The sequence below is a fragment of the Brachyhypopomus gauderio genome, chromosome 19 (genome assembly GCF_052324685.1).
Source record: "Brachyhypopomus gauderio isolate BG-103 chromosome 19, BGAUD_0.2, whole genome shotgun sequence".
In the NCBI taxonomy this organism is placed as follows: domain Eukaryota; kingdom Metazoa; phylum Chordata; class Actinopteri; order Gymnotiformes; family Hypopomidae; genus Brachyhypopomus; species Brachyhypopomus gauderio.
This window is the reverse complement of record NC_135229.1, coordinates 10,670,785-10,679,502: the sequence shown is the minus strand read 5'-3', so window position 1 is coordinate 10,679,502 and position 8,718 is coordinate 10,670,785. Positions and strand designations below refer to the sequence as shown.

At 42.0% G+C, this 8,718-nt stretch overlaps 1 protein-coding gene across 1 annotated transcript; it reads left to right on the top strand.

The window, feature by feature from the left end:
- On the top strand, positions 1–5,868 carry shox2 (shox homeobox 2). Its single transcript, XM_076981568.1, has 5 exons — positions 1–293; positions 1,506–1,714; positions 3,955–4,012; positions 4,429–4,517; positions 4,912–5,868. The coding sequence occupies exons 1-5, from the start codon at positions 47–49 to the stop codon at positions 5,203–5,205; spliced, it is 897 nt and encodes a 298-aa protein (XP_076837683.1). The 5' UTR covers positions 1–46; the 3' UTR covers positions 5,206–5,868.
- Positions 5,869–8,718: the final 2,850 nt, after the last annotated feature.

Sequence of the window (8,718 nt, the reverse complement as noted above, 5' to 3'; positions counted from 1 at the left end):
TCGAGAGAGTGAAGGAAGACTGCTTTTTTTCTTCTCGGGAGCAGTGATGGAAGAACTCACCGCTTTTGTGTCGAAATCTTTTGATCAGAAAGTGAAGGAAAAGAAGGAAGTGATCACGTATCGGGAAGTGTTGGAGACCGGCTCGGCGCGAGGCAGGGAAACTCTCCCGACCGAACCGAATCGCGAGGACGTGAACGCGATTGCGCGAGGAGCCGCGCGATCGCCGGGCAGGGAACCGGACATGGTCGGGCCGGAGAGGACGAGGGACGCCGGCAGTCCCAAACTTACAGACGGTAAATGGTGCTTTTCTCCTGTATGTGTCTTCTTGTTCTTACTGTCGAAAAACATTGACCGATCGGACTTGTTGTTTGTTGTGTCTAAAATCTGTAATCCTGTGTTCATGCTTCTGGCCACTGTGTTCTTATATAGCATGGATTTATAAAAGACTAAAGTTATATAGCCTATTTTTGTAGCAAACGCTTACTAATTATTAAGTCATGTAAAATACTTTAATCATACATGCAATTATTTTAGAAAACTGAAAATAGATTTATGGAGCATTGCAAAATTGTTAAATAAACAAAAAGTTTATTCGTGAAGGAGAATATATATATACAATATATATGAAATGTGAACCTGCTGATACTGCAAACAGAACGTGTTAGGTTCGTGCGTAACACGTAACGTAATAATGAAACGTCAGTAAAACCTTTACAGCAATTAAAACTGACGGAGAGCTACAGAAAAAAACATTTGCGTCTCAAATTGACTATTGCACAAGTCATTATCGTGACACAGCTAAACAGCAAAGTAGACAGTTTAAATGGGCTAAACAGGAAGATTATAAGGCCTTATTGATAAAAACAAGAATGTAGTCCAATAACTCAAATAAGACCCTGGGACAAAACGGTCTATAGCAACAACCATAATGGGTAATAGGCCTACTTATAGTAATAGCCTGCAGAATTAATAGAAGTAACAACAATAACAACAACAACCACAATAATAATAATAATAATAATAACAATAATAATAGTAATAATAATAGTAGTAATAATAGTAATAATAATAGTAATAATATGCTTTTTGTGGTGGTTACATTTTAGTTATAAACAACGAATAAGTTATTTATGTTATTTATGCATACATTACATCTGTTTTGTCTGTAATTCTAAGAGCGTGCAGTGAAAATCTGGTAGGCTACGTTGGTTACTGTTTGACGTTGATATTATAGCCAAAATGATTTGCCGAGCTGTTCATCCATACCGGCGGCAACACGCATATGATAACAGGCATGTCAGTTTTTTAGTAGACCAGCGAGCGACTGCATATGTATAAAGGCTAAATAATTAACGAGCTCCCCTTAGGAGAACAAAACATCCGTGAATGGCATCCGCGTGCACACCGGAGCACGGCCACGCGGTCGTGCACGCCGTAGTTCTGACCCGCTCCAGAACCTCGCGCTCGACCCGTCTCAGATCAAGTCTCTTGTGTTCCCCGCGAAGGTAATACGGAGATGAAAGAGCGAAAAGACGAGTGTAAGACGACGGAGGACGAGACGCAGACCAAGATCAAGCAGAGGAGAAGTCGGACTAACTTTACTCTGGAGCAGCTGAACGAGCTCGAGCGGCTGTTCGACGAGACGCACTACCCGGACGCGTTCATGCGCGAGGAGCTCAGTCAGCGCCTGGGACTCTCCGAAGCCCGCGTGCAAGTAAGATGCGTTACCATGGTTTCCTAAAAGAGTTGTAGTGCGACCTCAGGACCAAGTTTACTTCTGACGTGAAATTCCCAATTGGTGTTTAAAGCACAAAAATAATCCGGATGTGTAACCTACGGCCTGGTCTATGTTTAGGCTAAGGTGGAAATATACGTTTATTCACGTTATTTAAGTTATTGGCGCCTTGGTGAACAAGAACTATAGGCCTAGGAAATACAGTTAACATAGTTTACATAGATATAGCTAAAACTTTACTGCAGTGTAAAGGCACTATATTACATATATAAAGGCACTATTATTGTGTGCGTGTGTGTGTGTGTGTGTGTGTGTGTGTGTGTGTGAGAGAGAGAGAGAGAGAGAGAGAGAGAGAGAGAGAGAGGTTTATAAAATGTAAATTACTGTTTTTCTTGTGAAAAAAATATAATGTATTTAAAATATTGTATGCAAAATAAGTCACATTGTAGACGTGTTTTTATGCTGAAAGCTATTTGCAATAAATTTTATATGACTATTATTGATTTATTTAGGATTTTTAGACGAATTCCCATTCGTGAATTATTTTGGCTGTATAGAGTACAGGATAAATCTATATAATGAGCTAAAGACTTTGGGCTCGTTTTGTGCACGTTGCCCTCACAGGCAACATCTGTAGCATGTTTTTTTTTTCGAAAGAGACTGACCATCTGCACAGAAACATAATAAGCGGTCTTCGTTAAGGGTAACAAGAGCCGCTGAACCGAACCGGGTAATGACAGCGAACACATCGGGTTTGATCTGACTGATCTAAAAAAAAAACCCACCAACAATATATTTTTCAGCTTCTTTTATCTATTCAGTTTCAGGGCGGTAGAAACGACAGAGATAGGCTATGCTATTCGCTTTGTGAATATACAAGTCCTTTATAAAATTGTAAAACGGCTCCAAAAAGACCTCCCTGGAAAAAGTGAAATCACCTCGTCCCCGGCCGCCTGTCCCAGTGCGAGCTGGAATCTCCCCAAAGCGCATTGTGTCCCCAGCAAGTACCACGGCCTGCGGATTAACATAAATTATGTATAATTTTTACCCAAATAAAGATCTGATGCTTTTCCGTCTTTAGTCGCATTCATAGGCACGACCACACTGCAGGTTGAAAGCTTTCTCATTGACACATTTACAAAAATAAAAATAAAAAACAAACCTGCGTGCTTCTTAGTTAATAGAATACTAGCTACGAAATTATGGTTGTATTTAGAGTATAATATCTGTATGTATACAGATTATGGTTGTATTTAGAGTATGATATATGTATGTATACAAATTATGGTTGTATTTAGAGTATAATATCTGTGTGTATACAGATTATGCGTGGAAATGGATATTCTGGAAGAAAGAGAAATACATACAGATTTTCTTTATCATCACGGCTGGTTATTCTGTTAAACAGTAGCACAATTTGTCAATTTCGTTATCAGCCAAGGTATCGTGTTAATTGTTTATCGAAATCAAATGTTTCAGTTTCAATGATAAGGCTCCCTCCGTTAACAGTATAGGGTAAAGTTGAGTGAAATTGATAAACTGTGCTTTGGGTTAATCTGTTCACCGCTCTGTGGGGGATTTAAAGTATTAACATAGTAATGAGACGCCTAATCTCAAAATCCCAGATACTCATAACAAAAAATAACATTTTGAATAAAAGAGATTGACTCAAAACACATATCTTCAAAGAGGCTTTGTGCTCAACTTGTTATGACAGTAATTAAACTGAACTGCACGGCAATAAACGAATCAGTAACATAAATTTTCTTGCAGATAAAGGTAATTAATTTTGGCCGTCTACTAATGGGAGTGCTGTTGTCAGATAGCCTTGCTCAGATGTCCAGGGCTATAATCTCATGCTGGTATTTGGTATCAGAACGTCGATTAAGTTCTTCTGGGACGCTAATGGAAAGATGAAACCCGTGCTGAGAAGGGCGGTTTATTATGGCCCAATTTAACATGCGCATTTCGATCAAGCTTTTCTTCTCTTCGGTTATTTATAAATTTCTAATCCGCCTTTTTTGTGGTTTACTGAACGTTTTCTATTTCACATCGCTGCCTCTACGTTGTAAAACCTAATAATTAAAATCTGGGGTTAAGCGTCATTAATATTTCAGAGGTCTTCTGGGATATAGTTTTGCTGCGGTTGTTGTCATTTTGAGACGAATTACACGAGCATCTGTCAATCACGGGTCGCTAATGAATTTCTCTCCCCGCAGGTTTGGTTTCAAAACCGGAGGGCCAAGTGCAGAAAACAGGAAAATCAGTTACACAAAGGTGCGTTGCGCGTGCGTCTGCACGTGCTTGCATTGATTTCAAAAGCGATTCTTCTTTAAAAAAAAAAAAAACATGTGTGAGCTCCGTGTCTCGCAGTGTGGGACCGCATCCAAAGACGATGTTTCTTTTAGATTCAGTATCCCAGCCTTAATCGTGGCCTGTTTTTTTTTTAGAGCTCATATTTAATATTTAATGAAACAAGACTAATGGATTCTAACTAATTCTGAAGTTTTAATCAGACGTGGCTTCAAGTTAAACAATAAATGTTTATGTTAAATTTAAAAGTGATGTCCACAGTGAAGAGGCTTTGCACGGTGATGTTTGTGGTATAATCCGTGCTGAGGCTGGAGTGTGCTCGCATTAGTTCAAACCACAAGTGATGGAGAACCGCTCAGACATCTTCTCCCTCCTCGCAGGGGTGCTGATCGGCGCGGCGAGCCAGTTTGAAGCGTGTCGCGTGGCGCCGTACGTCAACGTCGGAGCTTTGAGGATGCCGTTCCAGCAGGCAAGTCTCTTCGCGCATGCGCTCTTTTACAAATCCAGTTCCCACACTACGGGTCCTGGCATAGGCCTGGTCCAGCGGTTATGGGGAAGAGTCCTATGTTCTGATGCGGAAGCATTTAGAAAACACTCTTTCTAGGGCCATCTCACATTATATCAACCCCTCAAACGAGTCTCTGACCTGGAGACCGTGAAATCATCCGTTCAGCAGACTGACATCAAATTGAAGGGGTCGTAGATGTGATTTCGTTGATACCGTAGACTCGCATGATTGCGTTCACGTGCACGAGCAGATGTTTGCAAATAAAAGGTTGTTCCATGTGTCAGCTGCAGTGACGCCGTTCTAGGTGGCCTGTCTTAACGTCTTTCTCCCTCTCTCTCCACCCGCGCATGCGTAGGATAGTCACTGCAACGTGCCGCCCTTGTCCTTTCAGGTGCAGGCGCAGCTGCAACTCGACAGCGCCGTGGCCCACGCGCACCATCACCTGCACTCGCACCTGGCGGCGCACGCGCCCTACATGATGTTCCCCGCGCCGCCGTTCGGGTTGCCCCTGGCGACGCTGGCGGCGGAGTCCGCGTCCGCGGCCTCGGTGGTGGCGGCGGCCGCGGCCGCGAAGAACAGCAACAAGAACTCCAGCATCGCGGACCTCAGGCTGAAGGCCAAGAAGCACGCGGCCGCGCTCGGGCTGTGACGCGCGCGCCCCCAGCCAAGCCGCGCGGCTTACACGCCGCGTTAAGTGAAAACAAGGACATTATTTATGTTTTTTTATGAAGGACACGGCAGAATAAAGGACAGGCTATTTATGAGAAACAGAAACATCGACTGGGACATCAAAAACAGGCCTATTTGCGGGTCTCCGAGTGGAGAGAGACATAGTTTACACGTGTATCTCTGCGATATGAACTGAAGAAACGAGGATTTGAGATGGAGGACTTGAAGAGGACGCGGTGTGAAACACAAACTTGTTCCGACTATGAGACGACGCAGCTGGGACGTTCGGTTCTTGTGTGACAAAGCGAACACTTCTGCAATTTTGTTTGAGTTCGTTATGGGTTATCTTTAAAAAAAAATAAAGAGGCTGGCCTCGCTATATTTGAAACAGAGTTTCTCTTCCTAAGGAAACTGTGGATATTTGTGCGCAATGACTGAAAGAACAGCGCACGTCTTTAAAGGTTCTTCCACCTCTTAGCCAGCACGCGTGCACGGTGTCGCGCTATCTTGTCCTCGAGGATGACGTGAACGCGCACGGAGGAATTTAAGCGCGCACGTGAGCTTTGAGCTTCTCGAGTTCTGTGGCCAATGGAGATGGAGCAGGACTGAAAAACCTTTAAATAAAAAAAACTTGTCAAACATTTTACTTATTATTATTACTGAGTGTGTGGTGAACTAAATCACATATCAGGTCCTTATCCAATACAAAGTGTCCACTTTTTGCAGCTAACTACATTGAGGTCCAAGTATTAATGTGTAGATTATTATGAGGAGATTTTACTGAGCTTATGATAATACGAAGTAAATGTTGAGGTACGGGCACATGTACAATATGTTAATACAAACGGAAAACGAAAATTATTTTGGTTATTTTGTTTTTGTGCTTCATGAACACATTGTGGGTACACCTCGTTTTTTTGTTGTTGTTTGTTTTGTTTTTTGTTTTTTTGTTTTTTCGTTCTCACCGTGTGAAAACCATGTAGATCTCTGTAACGTCAGTGTTTTATAACGGTTATAACGGTTAAAGTAAAAACGTACCCCCACAGCAGGTTCGGATCTCCTATGTCACTGAATTTCTTTTAGCATTTTCAAACTATAATTTCTTCGTTACTGTGAAAAGTGAACTCACCTGAACGCAGTGTTTTCGAGTCATAATAAATCCACAGATTTCTTCTATTAATATCCGTGTTATTGTCCTATAAATTCATAATTTTAGACATGTTTTATTTTTTTGTCATTAAATATAGTTGGATTGTTTATCCAGTGTCTGTAACATTAGCAATCAAACTTAATGTTTCTCGACAAGCGTGTTCAATTTGAATCATTTTTTTGTTGTTTTAAGTTTTATAAGTCACAAATCTTAATATATATCTCTCCAAAATCGTAAAAACAGAATTAATGCAAAATACATTTTAATGATAATTGTTACTATTTTCTTTATGGTTTCTTAGATAAATGAAAGGTGGACGCGTAAGAGTGTTGATCCTGAGTGATTTAGCATGGTTTCTGAATTAAATATTCATTCGTGAATGGATTTATGAATTGTTGTTTGGCCGATATTTTTGCCCAATCGGTGTTCAGCATGGAGCGCGTCCCACGGCTGCACCGGAACCGGAGAGCGGAGCGGAGCTGCACGTGAACCCGTCCTGCTTTATAATAAAGTGAATCTCCATATGACGATTTAGCATGACGCGTAGCCCTTGATAATTACTCTAGAAAGTGACATCAAGTTTCTTCTGAAAGCCAATGTGAAAAACGTCATTGTTTATATTAATACATGCAGCATTGATATAATTAACTCTCAGTTACGAGAACAAAATATAAAACACTGGCTTAAAATAAGATAGAAATAGAAACGTTTCTACGACGCTCGAAAATGCATGTAGCCTGCTTTGTGTAAGACTCTGCATATAACATATGGCGAGTGTCGTTGTCATTGACCCTGCCAACAAATAGCTTGCCTATTAAATTACGTTTATCAAGTCCACGTCTTTAAAAGCATATATCCATTAGACTTATATAAGCATCTTCATTAAATAACGGGTGGAAACTGATCAAACTATAGTTAGCATACAAATGTCTTGTACGGACAGAGGCTTTGAGACAACACCAGTTAGTTATGACTTCCGACCAGCCTATTTAGACAATTGTATTATTCGATATAAACAGGCTATGTTACTCTCAGGTTTTAACTCTCAGGTTTAACAAGGCTAATTGTAGAACATTATTTTGCATTTATTTCATAAGATCACGTCATAAAATTACACTGCTTTCACACCTATCGATTATTATCTGGTTTATCATCATACCTGCAGTACATTGAGAATTTGATCGTGTGTTGCCTGGTCCTATTTTAAACAAGTTTGGTCTGGTCATAATACAACACAGTCTTGGGCTTTTAATTAATCCTGCTCTCAGAGATGTCTGGGATAAGGGCTGCTTGTGTATCGGATCTTTCGCTTCGACTGAAAAGACGCCAGCGGTATTGAATTATTGATTCCGCAGGGCTCTTGGAGGAGACGGACCTGTGAGTGCGACCGGACCCGAACAGGAGGGCACTGCATCTGCGCGTACTTCACCAATTCACAGCGCAGTTTCGGGTCGATCCCGACACTGTAGATCGCATTAGCACTCTTCCTCCTCTCTCAGTATTTCTGAGCATATTTTTATAAGCCGACCACAGAATAGTCTGCTTGAATCGATGCGTTTGATTTCACTCTGACCTAAAACCCATGTGGTTACAGCCTGGACCAAGACTAACCCGACGTGTTCGCTCATTTCCTCCCCACCAAAGGACAATTACTACCCAAAGTATTGTTTTTAACGTCTTAATGGACTTAAACTTGACTTACATCTGGATAGCTTTTAACACACGGCCTCAGTGGCCCCTGTAACTCTTTCCCTGGTCCCTCTCTATCAGTAAAGACGCGGGGGGTCCTGCCAGGGGCCGAGGAGACAACCGGACGGGGACAGTGAAGTGTTGCTCAGATTAGTGCTGGAGAGAGTGCGCAGTGACTCTCTCTCCTTTCCACACGCTCTCCAGACGGCTGGTCTCACCCCGGCCACCGCGAACCGGCGGCTCGGCAGCTTTATGGGACCGTGTGGCGGACGCACGTAGTCACCAAACGATACCGGGGACCATTTGAACCTCCGGAGACTCGGAGTTTTTACCCCCAGGGCGGCGATAAGGAAGCGAGTATTACGTTGTAATCCGGTTCCGCGGCACTCATCTCATCTCATGAACTGTCTACGGTCCACAACGGCTTTTCGTGGCCTGTTGCTAAATTTACCACCGTGCAATTTGCCAGGGAGTTAGCGCTGATTCATTTCTCGTGGAAAAAAAGATATAAAATAATAAAACACTTGGACTTCTATCAGGAGAGCCCTTGGCTGAAATGCTTGCAGGGAGAGAACAGTTCCACACAAAAGTGTTGGCGACTTATGTAATAACAAGTTGATTTCTTTTTTTAAATGAGACACATGGAGGAACGAC